Source organism: Porites lutea, chromosome 11 (genome assembly GCF_958299795.1).
Source record: "Porites lutea chromosome 11, jaPorLute2.1, whole genome shotgun sequence".
Lineage (NCBI taxonomy): Eukaryota > Metazoa > Cnidaria > Anthozoa > Scleractinia > Poritidae > Porites > Porites lutea.
This window is the reverse complement of record NC_133211.1, coordinates 3,562,350-3,583,544: the sequence shown is the minus strand read 5'-3', so window position 1 is coordinate 3,583,544 and position 21,195 is coordinate 3,562,350. Positions and strand designations below refer to the sequence as shown.

General features: G+C 37.5%; 1 protein-coding gene across 1 annotated transcript in view; it reads left to right on the top strand.

Moving 5' to 3' along the window:
• The first annotated feature begins 3,931 nt into the window (after nt 1-3,931).
• LOC140951482 (uncharacterized) overlaps nt 3,932-21,195 on the top strand; it is a 23,794-nt gene continuing 6,530 nt past the window's right edge. Inside the window, exons 1-22 of the mRNA XM_073400740.1 lie at nt 3,932-4,101; nt 5,586-5,687; nt 7,690-7,730; nt 8,067-8,124; nt 10,287-10,348; nt 11,530-11,617; nt 12,243-12,311; nt 13,019-13,072; nt 13,766-13,804; nt 14,141-14,225; nt 14,549-14,616; nt 14,890-14,955; nt 15,195-15,253; nt 16,420-16,470; nt 17,659-17,740; nt 17,883-17,959; nt 18,338-18,408; nt 18,655-18,716; nt 18,886-18,983; nt 19,225-19,288; nt 19,507-19,759; nt 20,326-20,544. Of these exons, the coding sequence (XP_073256841.1) occupies nt 4,081-4,101; nt 5,586-5,687; nt 7,690-7,730; nt 8,067-8,124; nt 10,287-10,348; nt 11,530-11,617; nt 12,243-12,311; nt 13,019-13,072; nt 13,766-13,804; nt 14,141-14,225; nt 14,549-14,616; nt 14,890-14,955; nt 15,195-15,253; nt 16,420-16,470; nt 17,659-17,740; nt 17,883-17,959; nt 18,338-18,408; nt 18,655-18,716; nt 18,886-18,983; nt 19,225-19,288; nt 19,507-19,759; nt 20,326-20,544 (1,789 nt within the window). The 5' untranslated portion in view covers nt 3,932-4,080. The remainder of the gene's footprint in view (nt 4,102-5,585; nt 5,688-7,689; nt 7,731-8,066; nt 8,125-10,286; nt 10,349-11,529; nt 11,618-12,242; nt 12,312-13,018; nt 13,073-13,765; nt 13,805-14,140; nt 14,226-14,548; nt 14,617-14,889; nt 14,956-15,194; nt 15,254-16,419; nt 16,471-17,658; nt 17,741-17,882; nt 17,960-18,337; nt 18,409-18,654; nt 18,717-18,885; nt 18,984-19,224; nt 19,289-19,506; nt 19,760-20,325; nt 20,545-21,195) is intronic.

Genomic DNA, 21,195 nt, shown 5'->3' with positions numbered 1-21,195 from the left:
CGTGTGATATATAACAGAGAGTCGTTATTGCATACTGTAGGGGTAATTTTTTCGCCAAGCGAGGCTCGAAGGGTCTGGCGAAGTGAGGTTTAGAAAGTAGAAATTTGCGTGGTGCGTAGATCGCTTAGTGAGTTGTGATCTCAGTATGTCCATATGAAAGCAATTAACTTCAAAATAAGAGCAAAAGTCAAAGTAAACGGACATTTGGATTACGGCTCACTTCGTAAAGGAGTTTACCTTGTATTGGCTATGTGTGTCGGAAATGCGATTCAGTTCGGCTTTTCACCGTTAAGGGTATTGAGTACCTGAAGTATTTCTTTGAATTCATGTTACACCGAGGCAAACCTTTGCCCCTTCCCCCGCCGACGGATTGAAAACTGGTTTTAGTTCCCTACTCGGTCTTTGTACTTTTTGAAGAAGTGAAAAGGAAATGGAAAGATGTCGCAGCCGCAGGTCTCTCTTTTAAACGATACCCTTTTGGATATTTATGGCAGGTTTTAGAGAGGCATGGCTCTAAAATCTGCCTGGAAATTCCTAGGTTTATTTTGATGTCAAGTACGTATTACTTTACAGACAGTACCTGAACACTTGTCCCAAAATATAGCCCTGCTGTACACCGCATGTAACTTAGAGAGGAAACCCAATGATCAGTCAATATGTGTAATTTCCTGTGTTTCAGAAAGACAACTTTTGAAACGGATAAAACTATCATACATCTTAATACCTAAAATGTATGAGCCCTCTAACTGATCTCACTTTCGCAAACTAGCGGTGTATAAGAGGAGTGAACACCTCTGTTTGTATTACTGCGGACAGAGTTCAATATCGTGGGATCCCTTTTGATTGTTCACCACTTGTAAGGGAGTTTGCCTATCTTTTTTCTTTTTCTAGGGCCAAGTGATGAATTCCAATGTGAAGTTGTTTAAAAGCGGTGAAAGCTCAACCAAATTTTGGCTAGCTATACTCGCTATCTGTCTGCAACTAGAGAAACCACTAAGCTTGCGGGGAGTTGCCCTACAGCACACGAGTGGAATAGTCCCCCGTTTCTTGTTCTCTAAGTTATGTTCCAAGAAAAAGTAGGTTGCACCTTATGAATAATAGCTTCACTTGCCCAGAGCCTAGTCTGTCAGGTTAAATGTAGTATATAAAATTATAAATTCAATTTGGAGCAACAACGCTGCGCAGTCTATTATGAAGGGGGCGATGTCAACGACGGTGGGGAAGATTATCCAAACCGAAGATGTCGAAGATGGAAAGAAAGTGGCGGTAAAGCCGGATATTCGAAAAAAAGGCGGCAATCAAGTCGGTGATCGAATGACCTGCAAAGGAACTCAAAGTAAAAGAAAAAACGGAGCTTTACCAGACCTTGGATCAGTTAAATAAGGCCCTGTGTTGAGATAATGATTTGTTAGGTTCAACCAGCGGTAAAAATAGTTCTATGATTACCCCTTCACGAATTTACTCTTTACAAGCACAGGCTTTAAGTGATAACACTGTAATTCATACGTAGCTGTTTGTCGTCAGTTTGACCATACCCAACCAGCTCTTACACTCCTACTACCCTTCGTATGTGACTGACCAGTGTAATCAACGCGTCTGTTTTAGAGAGCTATCTGGGTTCGGCTGTTTTGCGGAATGTGGATGCGTGGATAGGTTGTCTGTACTGGGTTTTGGGCTACCTGTGGTTCGGTCGGTTTTCATGGAGAGCTGAAATTTGGAATAGCAAACATTTGAAAGCTGAAAAGAAACGAGATTAAGAGAGAGATTAAAAAAGACATGTACCTAGTGATAAAAAGGTAAGAACATTTTTTTGTTAATCTCTTGGAGTCACCCCTTGCATGTGTTTCGGTATAAATAACTTCAATAAAAACAACAACAACAGCAACATACGGCCTTTTCCTGCCCGGGAAAATTATTTATGAGAAAATTTTTTCTGATAAAAGTTCGCATTCAGTTTGCGTCGTTATGATTTTAATTATGGATGGTCTTACCGAACTGTCATTAACAGAAAAAGTGTGGTATGTTAGAATGATTTTTTTCTTTCAATGATGTTGCTGCATAAATAATGTCCCTCTTTTGCTTTGAAACTGCATAAAATTCAGGTAAAATGAAATAGTATTCAGTCGTCTTCAGTTTGCCCTTTCATCTCCGCAACTGAAACTATTTAATATTATATTTTGCGTTGGTGTTAAATAACTTGGAACACATAAGACTTACTTTTTCACAGTCTAAAAGCCCAGTGTTGCTAAAAATTGTAAAGTGTTCGTACGTTCTTCATTCGTCTTTTAATTCGTTGTCTTAAAAATATTGCAAAAGAACGATATTAAACAGACTTCTTCAATTATTTTTTTAAAGCGAAAACTGAAAAGAATGGTTTAAGAGTGAAATAAAAAGAAGACAAACAAGTCCTTATACCTCTATTACTTTCCCGCCACAAGCACGCGCGAAAGTCGTGTCAAATGCAACTAAGTCGTCTTTCTTTTGAAATTTTTCGTTCGCACTGATGATTTCTGGAAAAAACAAACAACTGGGCTTTAGTTAATAACTGTTGTCTTATGTTGATAAATATAATGCTTAGAAACAGCTGCAGTGTGGTACGAAAAAATGGTTTTTTGGTCATACACTGCTCTTTACATTGCAACTTGACAACAACTTTACAAAGTGAGTAAACGCACACACCTTTTTCACTATTTTTTCTGTTGGAATATTGCTTTGAGCGCTCTTGAGGCCCTTTCCATAACGTTTTCTTTCATTCTGCCGATACGCTGGCAAATGAAACCTGTTAAAAAGCCTTTTTCGTGTCTTTTTTGCTCTAAACGTTTGGTAACTTGTCTCTCCTTCACTCTTCTTTGCCTGTCTGCCGACAACCGGGCGGAAAGCAAAATTTAAATAAGGCGGGAGGACACCACGTGATTAAATTTCTGATAACTGATTGGTTGTTTTCGTTTTCTCTTGACAGTTGTCAATCAGTATATAATGTTTTGAAACTGTGCTAGAAGTTGCAAGGCTAATCAAAATTAATTGGTGAACCATTCATTTTTCCATATTAGCAAAGGAATTTTTTGTAGGAGACTACTGACGAAAAAAAATTAACAACAACAAGAACAATTGAGGTTTATTAAGGAGTTGCACTAGAAGTGCACGTTTGGCACATTTCATTTACGTTTTCTGCAGATCAACACAGAGCCAAATAAACAAACATTACAAGAAAATGTAAAGTCAATTAACTGAACTTTTAACTGGTCAATTACAACTTGTTTTAACAACGAAAAACGAGACTATCGTTACCTTCTGAGACCTAATTCCAGTTCAGATCAGGGACGGAAGACAAGTTTGACAAATATGGCTCTCTCCTCAACTCCATCAGGTATTGGTTTTACAGGGAGGAAGAGTAGTAGGCGGGGCAAACTATTTGCCTTCCCTAGGTACCAAAGTTTTTTCTTGCGGCAGAATGACCGGAACCGGAAACGCGAGTGAAAGTCTCGCCGGGCACCCAGGGTACCATTTGTCAAATTATCGATGAGAATAAGAATCTTCATCATTTAAATTGAATTTCTGTATAATAAAAGTAGTATATCTTTAGAACAGATTATGGTTTCCTCTACTTATCTACGAAGATCGAAGGAGACTCTGTTCGCAGGGTAAGTTTCCTCATTCGAGCGTCGAGCTTCGAGAGAAAACGCGAGTGTCACGCGCGTGGGCCTCTCGTGATATCCCACAGATAGAGAACTTATTTGTGGGGTTCAACCATCGCAAGACTCTTGGAAATATTCACCAAAAATTTTCTTTTTTTTGACTTTTTGCCGAAAGCAGCGTTATTAGCAGAAAGTTCAAAACTGGCGTCGTTTCTCTCTGTTTTTCAGGCAGCCAATGACATTACGACATATGATCACGTGCTATCTAAGCCAAACAAGAGGAGCGTTGTGTTGGAGCGTTGGGAACAAGCTATAAATTTGTAATGATTTTTTAGCGCTAAACAGCTTGATCTTAGGTTAGAGTATGTACTTGTTTTCGTCTTCTTTTTGACAGAAGAAATCTCACTGGAAGGCGAAAAAGATACCTCATAGGAAAGCTGTCAAAATGGACGAGGGATCAGTAGAGGTAATTTGTGTTTACGTCTTCACTCATGTAAAATCAAATACAAATTGCCACTTACAAATCTTTAGCTACATACAGATCTGTAGATCGAACCATAGACTTAAACTTAACTTACGTTGTTTTGAGCAGAGGTTTCGAACCTAGAAATGCGTGTTTAACTTATTTAACCTCAACGAAATACGTGATAAACTATTGCTCTTGATAGCTTGAGTGGAAAACGATAGGTTTATCGAATTCTTTGACAAAACAACCACTTATGGTAGACGGCCTCGCCGGGTGATACGTACTGGTTTGATTTTCTTGTCAGGGTAATCGAAAATTAAACTTGAGTTGGCTTTACATGGTAGGTCTTCGTAAACTCTGGTCTCGAGACACGATCGTCCTAAAATGGTAAAAAAGTGTTTCAGTCATTGCTGAAGTTGCTTTTTGATGTCACTATAAACGTTAGTTAAAGCTGTATTTGTAAGAGTGTACTAAACTGGAAGTTGACCTATACATAAATAGGACTTAAAATATTTTATAGTAATCTTATTTCATTATGCTTTACATTGCGAAGTAAATTTAAAGCTATCAGGATGTTACTAAAAGAGTATTACAGTATGTGATATTTTTAACATCCCATGATCTTTAGAGGTTTAGGTTCCTTAGGGTAAGTATCATGTATTAAATTAATTAGGTAGTAATTAGTGGACGAGGCTGAGTCGAATATGAAGAATTATGCAGATCAAAGAGGGTGTCATCCATTGAGGCTGAAGGCCTAATCAGATCACACCCTTCATGTTATGTTTTGGCTTTCGTTACTTTTAGAACAATGGTTACCCTGCGAGCAGAGGTTTCTCTCTTGTATGGCTTTTAGCATTTACAAAGTCATTCCCCTGGCTTACCTGTCATGTGAACCAGCCATGTTACTGTTGATTCAAGCAACAATGATATTGTAAATGACTACGGTGAAACCTCTATTAAGGGGACACCTTCGAGGGCGTCTGCTTAATAGAGGTTGTATAAACTGTGCAATGTTTGTTAATGATCAACATTCAATGGTTACTCTGTACTGTGATAAAGTTGCATGTTGTTAAAGAAGCTGTCCAGAGTTCAAATTCATTACCTTTCACTACCAACTTTAACTTGTTTGTCAATGCAAAAATATTAAATGACTTCAGTCCATATTTCAAGGACGTAATCCAATACCACTATTGTCAGTTCAGTCCAGTGTCCTCTTAATAGAGGTTTTTAACAATAGAAATTAGCCAAATACACCTTATTTTAGTGTTCGCGTCCACTTAATAGAGGTGTGCGCTGAATAGGGGTTCGTTATAAAGGGAAATATCAGACGTTCCTTTCGGGACCCAGCTTAGTGTCCGCTTAATGGAGGGTGTCCGCTAACTTGGGGGTCCGCTTAATAGAGGTTTCACTGTATTAATGACAGCCGTTAGATGATTAAGTTACCCTCAACTTGACCTCAAACCTCACATGCCCTTTTTTTGCAGAGCTTAGCAGAGGTCTTCAGATGTTTCATCTGTATGGAGAAGCTGCGAGATGCAAGGCTATGCCCACATTGTTCCAAAATGTGTTGTTTTCTATGCATAAGGGTAAGTACGTGTGAGTTGTCAATTCAACAGTTCTGCCACAACATTTCCTTTTTCTACACTGACTGGTTACACATGGTGGATAATCATAGTCATTATTATTGATCATGTTAGGTTTAGAGTTTTTGGGCTCCTCACAATATTTTTCTTATAACTGACTGAAGCCTTGAATGTTATGTTTGAACAATAATAATTTAATTTGTTTGTATACCACAGTACAGTTAGTGCTTAGGTGTGTAGATAACGTAAAATTGCGAAAATAAGCATGGTTCTCATTAAATGCGGGGCAACCAACTAAAAAACTGCCTACTTTTAGGTCTGAGCTGTTGACTTTTGGGTGAAAATTTTTTTTGGAGGGGCTTATGTACAGAGGGAAATTTGCGTTTCAAAATCGATTGGGCTAGCCTTATTTTTGGAAAGAAATTTACTGTTTTTCTCTGTTTTATTTGTACTACTCGACAATTTCCAAGTACAAGCCCCCCGGGGGGCTTATATTTGGAGGGGCGATTTAACGGAAGGTTTTTTGAGTTAGGAGTTTGGGGGGCTTATATTTCGAGGGCTTATACATGGAGGGGCTTATTTTTCGTAATTTTATGGTAGTTCATGTATGCTACAGTACATTGTAGGATTCTCAAGCTAGGCTTCTACACAACCGTTTTTAGTGTCACCATGTAACACTCTTCGCAACAAATGGCTTCTGAGAATTGAATTACATTCCTTCCCTTTGTGTTTATGGTCTGGCTAACAAATCAATCGTGTATGAGAAACTTGACAAGATGTGAGCTGGGCGAATGCCGTGAAATGATCATGAACATTCTTCTCAATTTTCAAGAAGTCAATCAATCCTAATAAGTAGAGGTTTTGTGATGTAAACACAAGTAAAAAAATAATGCAGATAAAATCCAACAATGTTTCCGTATCATCATGACGCCATTTTCAAGATTGAAGTTGAAAAATTCGGACAAAGAGTAGTGCTACATGTACAATTTTGTGAAGAGAAATGCAAATTAAGTTCGACATGTAATAATGTGCATGCCCCTAGATACTATTAATACAAGTTTAGTGCTAAAAGTCAAGATTCCCTTGTTGCCAAACAATCTACCAGGGGCCAGCGGCAAAATTTTTTGTAAATTTTTGATCACAATTTTTTTGTCTTTGCAATGTGCTTTTACATGTACAGTAAATCTTGAAAAAGAACTAGTTACAATGTACAGTTTTCGAAATGTTTCAAATGCTTTGATTTGATAATCAATAACATGATCTAACTTAAGTAATGCAAATTTTTGAAAGATGTTTTAGACATAATTTTTATTAATAAATACAAATTGTAAATTCTGTAGAGCCAGGATTTTTGCCCATTGGCCCTAAAGTCTGGTATTTAAATGCATTAAGTAACTCAGATTTACCTTTAGGGAACCAGCTATATTACAGGAGTCAAAACTTGCTGAAAAGTTACTGCCAAAAAAGTGCAGTTCACAGCAATGATTTCTGATTGTTTGTACTGATAAGCTTGCAGGTGTCTCTTGTCAGAAATGTGTTTAATTATATTGAAAATGCAGCCTCTACAATACACACAGCTTATAAAGCAGAGACTGCTACCTAAGTGAGGATTGAAAGTAACATAGAAAACTGGAGTATTCTGTGAAGCTTTCAATTTAAATGACTGTGTGCAATGAAATTCAAAGTTGTGATAATGAAACATATAACTGTAAGTTGCTAATAATTTTGGATAGGTATTGTCCAGAGTATGTGTTATGTACGGGCTTAAATGTTTTCAACATTAAGTGTGCACATATATATTGTTCTGCTTGAGGCCATGGGAATTGTTGCATTACATGTGTGTAAACCTGCTATACTGTGTGCTATTTACATGAGAAAAACATGCATGTAAAGAAAGTTTACACAAAAGTACAAGGTAAAATCTATACATAATAAAAAAAAAATTTTTCTCAGGCTATTGTGTAAGATGTAATCATGATTTATGTTTTGTGTGTTTTGTCTCCAGCGATGGCTTACAGAACAAAGACCCCAGTGTCCACATTGCAGGTACTCTTGGTACAAAATAGCATTTTTTATTACTTTTTAAACATTGTAAAATTATGTTTTGCACATCCGGCTCACTGAAATTAAAGGATCTCTACTTTAAGGTATATAAGCAAGAAATCTCAGGATTTCATCTGTTAGAAACCAGTCATGTTCATGAACATGACTGATTTCATGTACAGCTCATGTTTTATAAACACAATAATTCTTGGGAGAAATTTGAAAAGTATCTTCTTAAAGCCAGCAACCGGGCTGACTTTTGTTAGGTCTTGCATCAAATTCCTATGAATTGTCCAATTCTGTCAGATAATAATCATCATTTTCTTTTCTTCTGCAAAGAGCTTCTTTACATCTTCATGAGCTCGTTCATTGTCGATGGGTTGAAGAAGTTACACAGGTGAGGTGTTGTACTGTTCATTGATGCTTGGCATGTAGCAGGTTAAAGCTGTGAAACAATTTCACATTAGCTATTAAATAATTGTTATAACAAGAATAATAATAAGAAGAATCAGGGTGCAACGATATTCAGTTTTACAGCTTGTCATTCCGGCAAGCTGTAGCTAGAATGTACTAGCCCAAGAGTCATTCTAACTAGCCCGAAAAAATTTTTTTTGAACAGGATGATCAGCAGGATTGATTACAGTTCTTCTGTAATTTGAACACCCCAAAAAACCTAACTTGCCCAACAGAATTCACCAGCCCAGACAGTAGGAAAATCCACCAGTCCTGGGCTATCAGGCACCACTTTCTTTTCACGCTGAGAATAATATACGATAATAATTTATAGAAGTAATGATAATAATAATAAACATCTGATTATAAACCCAGCTGGATATAAGCCCTCCTCCGGGTTGTGTTGAAATCAGTTGGATTTATTATGACAATTTGAAGCCTAAAGAAAAACCAGTAAATGCAAAACATACCGTAAAATTCCGATAATAAGCCCCGGGGCTTATATTTTTCAAAGGCCCTTTGTGAGGGGCTTATTTTTGGAGGGGCTTATATTCGGATGGGCTTATGTACGGAGGGAAATTTGCATTTCAAAATTGATTGGGCTAGCTTGTAGTTGGAAGGAAATTTACCATTTTTGCTTTGTTTTACTTTGTATTGGAGGGCAAATTCCAAGTACAAGCCCTCCGGGGGGTTTATATTTGGAGGGGCGATTTAACAGAGGGTTTTTTGCGTAACGATTTTGGGGAGCTTATATTTGGAGGGGCTTATACATGGAGAGGTTTATTTTCGGAATTTTATGGTATTTGAATTCAAACTTTTAACCATCACCAAATATCCAAAAGTAATGCCAGTTCTCAATTTCTCAGAGATGTCTGATGGTGAGTACAGTCATTTACAGCTGCTAGTAGAGACTTCCCGTCACATTTTACCTGAGGCCATTTCATCACTGCTAGAAATACAATTTTTCAGAAAATCACAGACAGATCACACAAGTTTAAATTTATCCACAAAATTCACAGTTCCTGTTTTCATTTCTAACAATACATGCACCATATTAAACCCTTCAAAAAGTCAACACATGCATTTACTTTGTCCTTGTTTAGAGCCTTTTTATTGAAATCAAGTTAGCAGTGTGTTAAAGAAGCGCTGTTTGTTACAACATCGTATGGACTAAAATTAGTTAGATATTTAGGGCGCAAGCTTGAGCAGTTCATGTGGGTGTTAATATTCTTGTGCCTCCATGAAACAACCTCTTTAATATCCTTATTTAATCCATAATGCCTCCTAGCTAGATTGGCTTTTTAGCTATTTTCGGATCATTTTTACTGCCCACCAACCCCTCCCCTAAGCCAACATTTTGTCCTAAGTAAGAACTAAGCATTAATGTTGGTTTAGGGGAGGGGTAGGTGGGCAGTTTCCCAGGAACATAAAATGATCCCTATTTTCTAGGTGCCTTGCACCTTACTTACCATATTTATTCGACTATAAGTTTTAATTTGTGTAAAAATCGCTCGGCTTATAGTCGAATAAATACGGTAAGTAGTATTGCCTTTTTTTTAATGCCTTTTTTTTCTGTGATTTGTCTAATTCATATCTCTTATGCTGCTTAATTTTGTTTTATTTTAGTGTAAAGTATTTTAGGCATTTTGTATTTAGCATTTAACTTCAATAGTTTTAGCTTCCTCAAACTACATGTAGCACCAAGTTGCTCTATATTGTAAGTGAGTTTAAATAAAGATTCTAACTGATTGTTAAGTGACAATATAATATATGTACGTCTTGTGTGGGAAAATAGTATTGTTGTCATTTCCTAACTGCGTATAAATTGTGTAGTTTTCATTAATGTTAAATGTCATTTTAGTGGATATAAAAAGCATAAGACTCATTAGGAAGTGTGTGGGACTTGAAAGATTCTATCAATAGATTGCCTGTCTGGTGGCCCACCTTAAATTCCTAAATGGACTTTCTATTAAAGCGGTCTGATCTATGTTAATTCAGATTTTTTCACTACATGTGCCATGTTTTAGGGACATGGTTAATTCATACAAGTTAGCTTTTAGTATTCTTGCCCTTTACTTTTAGCTTTTTTCCTGTTATAAATTTCAGCAACTGGATTCTCTTCAGTTAACTGGGCCTCCAAAAACCAAGGATGAAGCAGATAAAGATAGGTGGGTGCTGAATTAAATGTCAGTTCAGAATTAAGAATGGGATTGCAAAGTTATTAGAGCACGTTCAAGTTAAAATTTGCATAGGTTTAATTTATTAGAAGAAACATTTCTTGACAAAGCAGGTGTTGCCTAAAGCTACATGCACTTTGCTAGGTTCTGAATTTGAATCTACACTCATTTTCGAGGCCACAAAGCTATTGTATAAAATGAAGTGATTCTGTATACACCATCATTCAGATCAGACATTGATAATACACGGAACAGTTACATTTTTTTCTCAAATGTAAAGTCAGCACCTGTATATGTAGTGGCAGACAATTTTCATAATCAAACCATGGAAAACTATACATAGTATGTGCAAGCTTTGGCTCAAAATTAAAAATTCAAGTAAGTATCAATCAACCATTTACAGTCCACTGAAAACATTTCTCAGTTTGGTGATTTTTGATGATTGAATTGAAAGAATAATCATGTTTTTCTGCCGTGAACTAGTGGGCTTAGTAAATCGGTCAGTGCATATATATGTCTGGTCATGGACATTTCAGCTAAAGAGGACTTCTTTTGTAGATAAGTATGGTAGTTCATTGTATTATTCAATGTCTATTTTGTATAAATAATAGTACATTTTCAAAAGTTATGGTTCTTAAGGTGTTATTAGTCGAAAGTAATATGTACCCATAAGTTCTTTTTGTTTTCTAACAATTATTCTTTATGTAATGTCAGTTAAATTTACTTTTTGTTTTGCAGTAAGTGTAATTAACTTGATTGTATGTCTGTGTCAGAAAACAGGAATTTGGTCAATCCTTTGAACATGCTGTAGTTTAAAATATGTTTTATATAAGAACATAATCCTTTTGAAACAACTGGTTTGAAGTTTCTTCAACCTGAAATTTTTGTGAAACTAAAATGTACACTGAACATGCTATATCATTTAGTACTGTTCACAATATAATTTTTAAGTACCCCCTACTATTTGAGTTGCGGTTATTGTATCATTTGTGTAGTTTTTGTGGCAAGTGTGCATAAATTATGCAATAATAATGTACACTTTCCACTGTGAGACAGTGGGGCAGGGTGTTATAAGTACTTCATATAGTATGATTTATGATCTAATGGGTATAACTCTTGCTTCAGTTTGGGTGTGATGACGTTACATGAAGTAAGTTTTTATTATGTTGCAGATGTGATATTCACCATGAGAAGCTTAGTGTTTTCTGCAGTACCTGCAAACAATGTATCTGTCACCAGTGTGCCTTATGGGGTGGAATGGTACAGTAAATGTATACATTGTATAAATGAGATTAAATATACTTAATATTTAACTTAGTTAACGATGAGAAGCTAGCAGCTCAGTGGTTGGCTTGGCGTTAGCATGGCGTTTGCGTTTGTTAGTATTTTATTGGTGTACTTTGACGAGCTTACAGTTATCCCATACTCTGGCGTTTTTGCCAAGGTTTGCGTTACTGTACTAGGCCTGTTGCGGGGCCATTTTCAGTGCCCCTGGGTCAGCAGTTTACTGTTGCGATTTATGCGCGCACATTTACCTGTGCTTGTAGTTTTACAGTTCTAGTGTTTTTTCCCCTCCCTCCTCACCCCTTATTATTATTATTATTATTATTATTATTATTATTATTATTATTGTCATCCTTATTTCTCCACTGAACTCTTGGTTCAGTGTGACAGGTGCTTGGGCTAGAGCTGGGTGTGGCGGGTGGGGCTCGTGGCTGGGTATATGGGTAGGGCAGGCTTTTAGGGTGTTCGTTCTACTAGGGTTCGGCAGATCCAGCCCCCAGGTTCCTAGACACCCAACCTCCATGTGCAATTCAGGCATTAATGTTATAACTGAGCAATAGTTAATTTTACCTCACCTAATGTTTTGTTCGATTTTGAACAGCACTCTGGACACACATTCAAGCCTTTGGATGAAGTGTATGACCAACATGTCTCCTCTATTACTGATGAGGTGGGTTTCTGAATAAGTCATCTCTTTAAAGGTGGACACTGTCAGGTCCAGCCACAATGCTTTTCTAGAATTTATTACTGACAATAAAATGCTTGAACAAACAAAATTCCTAGTGGAGCTCTTGTGCTTGCGAAGTGCACACCAGAGCACCATGGGTAAGAAATTTGTTTATCTGTGCATCCAAGAAATTTTGGTTTGACAATTGTCCGTACGTACGTCCGCACATTTCTGTTAGGGGATGTGAAACATCTTACTCACCAGCTTAAAAGTCCAGGGCATATACAAAAAATAAAAAATTGTATTTAACTTGATATTGGACATTTGTGTTATGATCAATTGACAGGACTCGGTCAAAATAGGGTCTCCACTAAACAGTGTCACATGGCTGTATTGCAGGGTTCAGTTGTTCAGTTGACCAGTCATAGCATTCAACTGACTGCAGGCACAGAAAACTTCAGAAAAAAATTCTTAAAAGTTCCCACAAGAGCTTTGCTTTTGAATTGGCTAAATCTATATATTAATCTGCATATTAATAATTGAACGTAGCCCCAAAAGAAAAGATCCATGACTCATAGGGAGGTGCAATGAAGTTAGTCTATGTTGACTGTAAATACATGTAGAACCGTGATTCTTCTTTTCCATTCCTTGAGGGTTTTTGATCTAGACAGAATCTGAAGATGAGCTGCTGTGACGTCTTTATGTTTCAGGTTGCTGCATTAAGGCGAAGACTTATGGAACTTATTAGCCTGGTGCAAGAAGTGGTATGTTGATTTGTTTGCAAAATCAGTCAAGTTCTATACCGAATACCTTTGTCTTTATTACTTTTGTTATTGTAACTTTGATGGATTTCCAGTAGTTCCAAAAATTCCCCATACTCCCCTTATGGAAGGAACCAGAATTCCTGCAGAAGGATGGGGTATCAAAGACCAAAAAATTAAAAGGAATGTAGAAAGCTTAATGGGAATCTCCAGACAGATGGGGGGGAGTTCTAAGGAAAAAAACTTCCTGTTCCATGGAGGAGGAATGGATTCTCTTTTATTGCAGAATATGAATGTGTTGCAGATATTAGAATAATTCAATATTAGTGAAATCCAACTAGTGGTCTATTATCAATGCTGTGTTCTGATTGGTTGAGCTACTACTAGGCTATATGTTATAGCCCACTAGTAGCAAACAGCGCGGGCTTTTTGGCAGCAAAGAAGGATTAAAGTCTAGCTTTAACTAGCTAAAATTTTTTTATTCTCGATATTTTTGACCAACTAGTTGGATTTTACTAAAACAATTATTCCTCTTGCCCTCACGACCTCTGAGTCAATAGCTCATTTGGCTTTCAGCCTCATGGGCTATTGACTCAGAGCCCATTCGGGCTCGAGGAATAATTGTTAATTATTTATATCTGTACTACTCTTTGGGTCCTAGTTAACTAATTATAATCATTATCAATTTCCTTCTAGGAGCGCAATGTTGAAAGTTTACGAGAAGCTAAAGAGGAGGTATAATAATAATTATACAAGTAATATTACAGAGCTGTGCTCTAGCAGAGCCCGGTGGCCCCTAGAACCTAACTTTTGTTCTCAGGGCTACTAAAAAATCTTACTTTTTTGTACAAATCATATGCTGGACACCCTAGATTTTACATTATCTGAACACTGGGCGCCTTTCAATTTTCCTTAGAGCACAGCCTTTTTTAGTTACCTGATATAACTTTTAATGGTCAGTAATATATATGTTGCATAATTAATAGATTGTAAGGGATGATCAAGAGTTTAATGTCAATATCAGTTTATATTAAACAAATTTTTCTATTATTTTATTACTCACTTGTGCAGCGTGTCCGTGAAATCCGTAATGCAGTGGAATTGATGATAGCAAGGCTAGATACTCAACTGAAGAGTAAACTACTGACTCTTATGGGTAAGTCATGAACTAGCAAGAAGGGGCACACCATACTTTGAGTGGGACACACCATACCTTCTTGTGTGGTCATCCAGGGTGACTAGATTTTCTTGCTGGGCAAGTAACTTTTTAAGCATACTTGCCCAATGGGTAATGGTTCAGGCAGGTTATCTTGTAGTTATTAATCATTAACTAAGGGAACCAAGTAATGGCCCCTTTTCTTCCTGTTTCAAGCCTCAACCCTGTTAAGTTTAACGTATTAGCCCTGTCACCATTGCATTGTTTTGGACTCCAGTGTCTTTGTTAGTAATAATGAGTTAGTGCTTCTTTCATACAAACAGGACAAAAGAACTCACTAACTCAGGAGACAGAATTATTGGAATCATTGTTACAGGAAGTTGAGCATCAGGTTTGTATCTCAGAACGTACAGTTACCACAATCGTGGCTTTAGAAGTTGGAAGAAACTTGTAATTAACTTGGCTTTCATTACCTTTAGGGGAAATTTAATAACATAAATGTTCAAGACCACTCAGTCCAACTTCTTCAGTCTTCTTGTATTATGTTCCAGTTTAACTATTGAGCACTCATATAGTTGATGAGGACATCACTCTGGTACTGTGGACATTAAAAAATTAATATTAATGTATGTATATTAATATGTGATTTTTTCTCTTTTTTTAGCTTCACTCATGTTCCAGAAGTGAACTGATTGCAAAAAGTGGGGAACTTCTGCAAATGTTTAATCAGGTATTTATATGATTTTCAGTGGTGTTTTCATTAGCATTGTTCCTCTCTTCATAATGCTGGATTGGACCTGTATTATTTAAACAAGTACAAAATGCATAAATAATTTACAGTGGTTTTCATTTAAAAGTCTGTTGAAAAAAATTAATGCTAGACTAAGTCTTAACTTCATTTGTGATTAAGCTAAGAACACTGTATGGATTAACAGGATTGTAATCGAGCAATGTTTGATAAATTCTCAGGTTCATCGAAAGCCAATGGCATCTTTTGTGAGCCCTCCAATACCAGCTGACTTTTCAAGGTAAGTTTTCAAAAATTCAGAAACTTCTTGTGGATGAAACAGGTTTGTTTCATTAATAATATTTTTATTATTTAAGCCATGTTCAATTTATTTTTTGCCTTGACAACCTCTCGTTTATATTGAAAAAAAGTTGTTTGAAACTACTGACAATAATTTATTTTTCTACAAGCAAATGCCTAGCACCTGAATTTTCTCCTCCTAAGCCTTCACCTCGCCCTCCTCCTCTGCTCCCTTCCTTTTCTTCTCTTCATCCTAGTTTTCATCTGTCTCCACCTCTTCTTTCACCTCATGCCCTTCCCACTCCTTTCCCCCCCTACCACCCCCCTTTTCATCCCCTTTTCCTCTTGACTGCCCTCTACATCCTCCGCATCTTTTTCTGTTTTCTCGTCTGCCTTTTCCTCTCCCTCCTTCTTTACCTCTTTCCCTTTTCCCTTTTCTTACCCTGCCTCCTACTCCCTCTCCTCCTCTGCTTCCTCTTCCCCTATATCTTCGTCCTCCCCCACCTCCACAACCTCCTCCTTGGCTTCCCGTCTTTCTCCTTTTCCTCTCCCTCCTTCTTTACCTCTTACCAGGGTTTGCAAATTTTATTGATGAGTGGAGTCAGTTTGACTTCTGCTTTACAAATTTTGGAGGCATTTTGGAATATCTGGAATCAAGTTTCAGACTTTCCAGCATGTGGTCCTGGCATGTATACACTATCGTGAGGGATACACGAAGTAGCTGTGGCGGTCCGCCGACCTGGAAAGCTCAAATCCACTGGCGATCATCGAGTAAACTTTGATCGTAATTTACCTGTTTACCCTCTTCCTGTTTTGTTGTGTATAATTCTTTAATTTCGATGACATAATTAAGGTTTACAATGTTTACAATTAACGTAAAGTTTTTTGTTACCAAAAATTTTTGGAGTCGAAGTGACTCCCTCCGTAACCTCAGTGGAGTCATCTGAACAATTTTGGCGTAAAATACGCCAAATTTGGCATATTGGCGAACCCTGTCTTACCCTTTCCCTTTCTCTTACCCTGCCTCCTCCCCCCTCTCCTCCCCTGCCTCCTCTTCCTCCATATCTTCCTCCTCCACAAACTCCTCCTTGGCTTCCCATCCTTCTCATTTTCCTCTTCCTTCTTGCTCTTTTCCTCACGAGTAAATATTTTTATCTTGATTTTTAGTGAAATTGTGCCTGGATATGACACTAGCACATTCTGCATCACAAACTTCAGGTATGTTGTTTCTCTAAGCTGTATTATAAGGCCATCAATGATCACTTGCTGTTTAAACTCATCGCCAATTGATGAGCTTGGGAACTGGTGCCTTAAAAGTTAGCAGGGAAGGGCCCAAGATAATTCAGGCACCGCAGGGAGGTCTCCATGGCAACCCGGCAAGCGGGAACCACCCCAGTAGCAGCCGCTTACAGGCACCGTCACACTGAAACTAGTCCAGTGGAAATACTTACCTAACCCGATACTTACCTCTGAAATCAAGAAGCCCTCTGGGAAGGGAGGGTGGGGCTAATGAATCCACAAAGATTCGCTCACAAAAGCATTGATCGCAACGATCGCTAGAAAGCAAGGCTGTACGTAGTTTGCCCCTGCGAACTGCAAAGGGGCGCCCCACGGATCATGTGCAAACTGGGTGAGACCACTGGCAGCATTAGCTCGAGATTAACCTTGCCTAAATTACATTTAGCCACATATATTTAAACTCTTTTGGCTCAAGTAATTTGAATATGCTTATACAGTGGAACCTCCATATAACAAACCTCTCTATAGTGAAGTTCTCGGTATAATGAAGGATTTTCTTTACCCTAGAAATATTAAATATATGAAAAGGAACCTGGTTTTGAAGAAACCTTGGTATAGATAACAGATTTTTCCAGTAGCTTGGCCCTGCATTACATCGAGGTTCACTGTAGGAAGTTGTAAGGGTGTGAAAACATAAAGATCAAGGAATGTTTCAAGGGGTTGGCAGCAGCTCAGTGACTTAAGAAGGTATCAGAGCAAGCTGCATGAAGCTGTTAACATTTAAAAATAGATCACAAGCATTGAAGGGAAATCAGGAAAAAGATGTTGGTTTGAGAACAAATAAATTGCTTTCTTATGAAACCACTGGTAAGAGGAAGGGCTTGACGTCCTTCTCAGTGCAGAGGCTATGGTTAGTTTTTAGAAAAATAATGTTATTTTCCATCATTTATATGTCTCTGCAGAAAACTCTTAGCTGCATTTTGTTTGCTGCGTTATGTTCTATCATTCCAACAATATTATTGATAACTGTATGGGAGATGGATTCATAGCATTAAGAAAAAGAGAATTCTAATAATTGTTTAAATAATATTCTATACAATACAACTATGATTATGTAAGATACATTAACATGTTCAATTGTACTTTGTTATTTATAAACATGTTTAGTTTACTGCGGCGGAAGGCAGATCCTGTTTATAGCGAGCCTCTAAATGTCAGTGGTCTAAGCTGGAGACTCAAAGTTTATCCAGTAAGTTTGTGATTTCTGTGAGCAGGAGAGCATACATCTTAACTTACTTGTGACTTCTCTTGCCTGTAAAATCTTTTAATTCCATTCTGCAAGAGTTTCAGGTGTTCACTTTTATCATTGTTGTTTTTTCATTCTTTCTAAGGATGGTAATGGTGTGGTCAGAGGTAACTACCTGTCAGTGTTTTTGGAACTTTCAGCTGGATTGCCAGAGACATCCAAGTAATTATTCCATCGTCTTGTTCGTCACTGATCTTTGTTTTAGACTGACAGCAGTTGTAAGTCAGGGTTCTCATTAAGTGCTGGCAACTGGCCTAAAAATCCAGCTACTTCGAATTTTGAGCTGCCTACTTTTTGAGGAAAAAGTGAAGTGAGGGAGTGAAAGCCTGAAATTGCTTTCAGCACTAGATTGCAAGCCGCCTCCTTTTCCATTCTAATTGTCTACTTTAAAACTAAATGAGAACCCCTATAAGTACATTTTACATAATGTTATGTAATCAGTAAATGAGAAAGCCCACCATGTGAAGTTTCTTAAAAACATATTTTTCTTCTATCCTTTATAGTACGATAATTTTTTGTCATTATTTGTTTATTATTTAGATATGAGTACCGTGTTGAAATGATACACCATGCCTCTCCAGACTCCAGCAAGAATATTGTGAGGGAATTTGGTGAGTTTCAAGGGATCTAATAAGAAATTGTTAATTTACATGGAGGGAAACGTTAAGCCTTTGTTTTAGAACTACTGTCACACACAGCTGGTGGTCTATATTTGTAACTGTTTTAGACTCTTCACCGTGAAGTGAGGCAGATTTTCTTATTATTGTATTGTAATCCACAAGATAACCAAAACACTAAGGAAGAAAGTATTATGCCATAAATATCTTTTTTTTTCTCTCTCTCTCTCTTCATTGTAGCATCTGACTTTGAAGTTGGTGAATGCTGGGGTTATAACAGGTTTTTTCGGCTGGATCTCTTGGTAGGTTTGACGTATCTTTGTGTAATCTGTACTTGTGTATAAACTGCACACTTAGTTATCATTCTGTAACATGCCCAAGGCGGGGCAATAGGTTAATCATGTTTATGTACATTGTTGTATGCGTTGAGCATATTGTGACTCTGCTAATGATGATCAAAATTTTCTCTAGGGAAGTGAAGGCTACCTAAACATAGCTAATGATACATTGATTTTGAGATTTCAAGTGAGACCCCCAACATTCTACCAGAAGTGTAGAGATCAGCAGTGGTATGTTTATTTTCTTGTCTATTATGCTGTATTATTGCTTGTGCAGACCACTTTAGGTTAGAGGGTGCTGTAACATTACTATGTAAGGTGCTGTGGGTGATGATGATTTGCACATAAAATGTAGTTGTCAAATTGTTGGCATCATTTTCTGATCTAATTCTACTTCTTGTAATATTTTATTGTTCTTTTCTATATGTTTAGTAAGTATATTGATTATAAAATTAATTGATTTGTGCAATAGGTATATCAACCAACTGGAGACTGGCCAAACTCAGTACATCCAACAGATTAATGATTTAAAGGAGGTAAGAGCCAATTTACCTTTTGACACATTCATCAATATTTAACGTATGTTGTGGCATACAGTGTACACAGGAATTTTGGAAAAACAAGCGTAGGATAATATAAGGTACCCTTTGTGATCAGTGTGGTTTCTTGAATCAACTCGAATCAGCCAGATTGTTTCGGTGAAATACTAATCTACTAAAGCATCCAGTCACTGTGTTTCTTCTCTCTATTGCAGCGACTTGCTATTGAACTGTCCAGGAATCACCCATCTACAGCAGCATCAGCAGCGGCAGCAGCTGCAGCTGCTGGAAGCATCTCGGACACTAGTTATGTGTCACTGCTAGAACAATCGCTGGACAATATTGAGGATGACAATGACCTTGTGGTTACTAGGCAACAAGGTGACTCACAGGTAGTAGTGAGGCAAGGACAGTCTGCAAGGCCACGTGTTACAGTACACACTGCTGTGGATGTAGAAACTGCCTCAGGTATTGTGACCTTCTCTCTCGAGTACAACTTCTAATAGCAGACACAACTTTTACATGTAATAAGATTCTTTTCCTACACGCCTCAGCAGGCTTGTAAATAACATTTGGCATGACCAACCAGGTTGTTAATCAGACAAACCAGAAAAGTAGTCATTCTCACATTTTGCCGACTTTGTATTTCTTTGACTTACGTCCTGTTGTAAACGGAAGCCTTATGGAAGTGATAGTCTTAAGTATGCGATCTGTGTGGTCATTATGTCCCAACTGATGGATTTTTTCCTGAAATTGGATATATTTTAGTCTGACATTGTTGGATGACCAACTTTAGTTGCCTTTTCTAGGCAGTTGATTATTATATCAATCTAAGTTATGGTATGGTTTCTTTTATCCATAAGAGTGCAGATACTGGAAAATTTTTCTTGATTTGTTCACCAGTCCATCTAATATAGCCAAACTATGACTGTCAACTTCTATAAGTGCATATCCTTACAGGAACTTGCACATTTCTTGATCCCTTGTTCCATCTTTAATATTAGACTCTGTCTATCAATACAATTTTATATTAGGTCCCAGTCTGCCTGCATCGGAGGAAGGTGAAGAGGTGGTTGATGGAGACACTAATGAAGATGAAGAAGATGGTGATGAGGAGGAGGAGGAGGAAGAAGAAAATGAGGAGGAGATTTGTGCAGACAGTGGTGAAGAGGAACAGGAAGTGCAAGGGAGGGGTGAGGCTGAAGAGGACACTTCTGAACCGGAAGCCAGTGAGGAGGACTCGTCTTTGAGAGGTATTGATCTCACTACCCACCCACCCCTCCCTCTCAAGAAAACACGTTATATAATCATGATTTTTTTCCTGGCAGAGACAGAGTACAAATTCATGAAAGTGAACCTGATCTTTGCGGGAGAATGAACAACCTGAGTGGTTGAAAAAAGAACCTAAAAAAATTCAGGTTTGATGGGGAATCAAATCCTGACTTTGCAATGAACAGATATTCAATACTTTATCCAGTGAGCTAATAAAGCTCACTGGAGAGCAAGTCATTGTGAGTTTGTAATATACCTGATGGTGGAAATGAAATGAGTTGAAATATGAAATGAATCATGTTGAACTGCTTATAAAGAGATGAAAGTAGACATAATCTTTGAATGAACAACCAAAGCAGATTAAAATTGTCGTACCATACCATTACAAGTTTATCTTTCATGTCACAGGTAGACCATCCAAACAGCTGTTAGGAAAATTTACAGTAAATGTGTGACATAAAATATCATGCTTGATATCATGCTCTCCTTTGCCTAAACTCAGTTCAGATGGTCTGCTTGTGTTCACATCATGAGAAATCTCCCTTGTTAATAGGCCTTTCCCGATTGCGCTCTTAAAATCCTTAAAAAGTGCTGGCAAAAATGGCTAAAAAGTGCTCAAAAAGTGCTCAAAA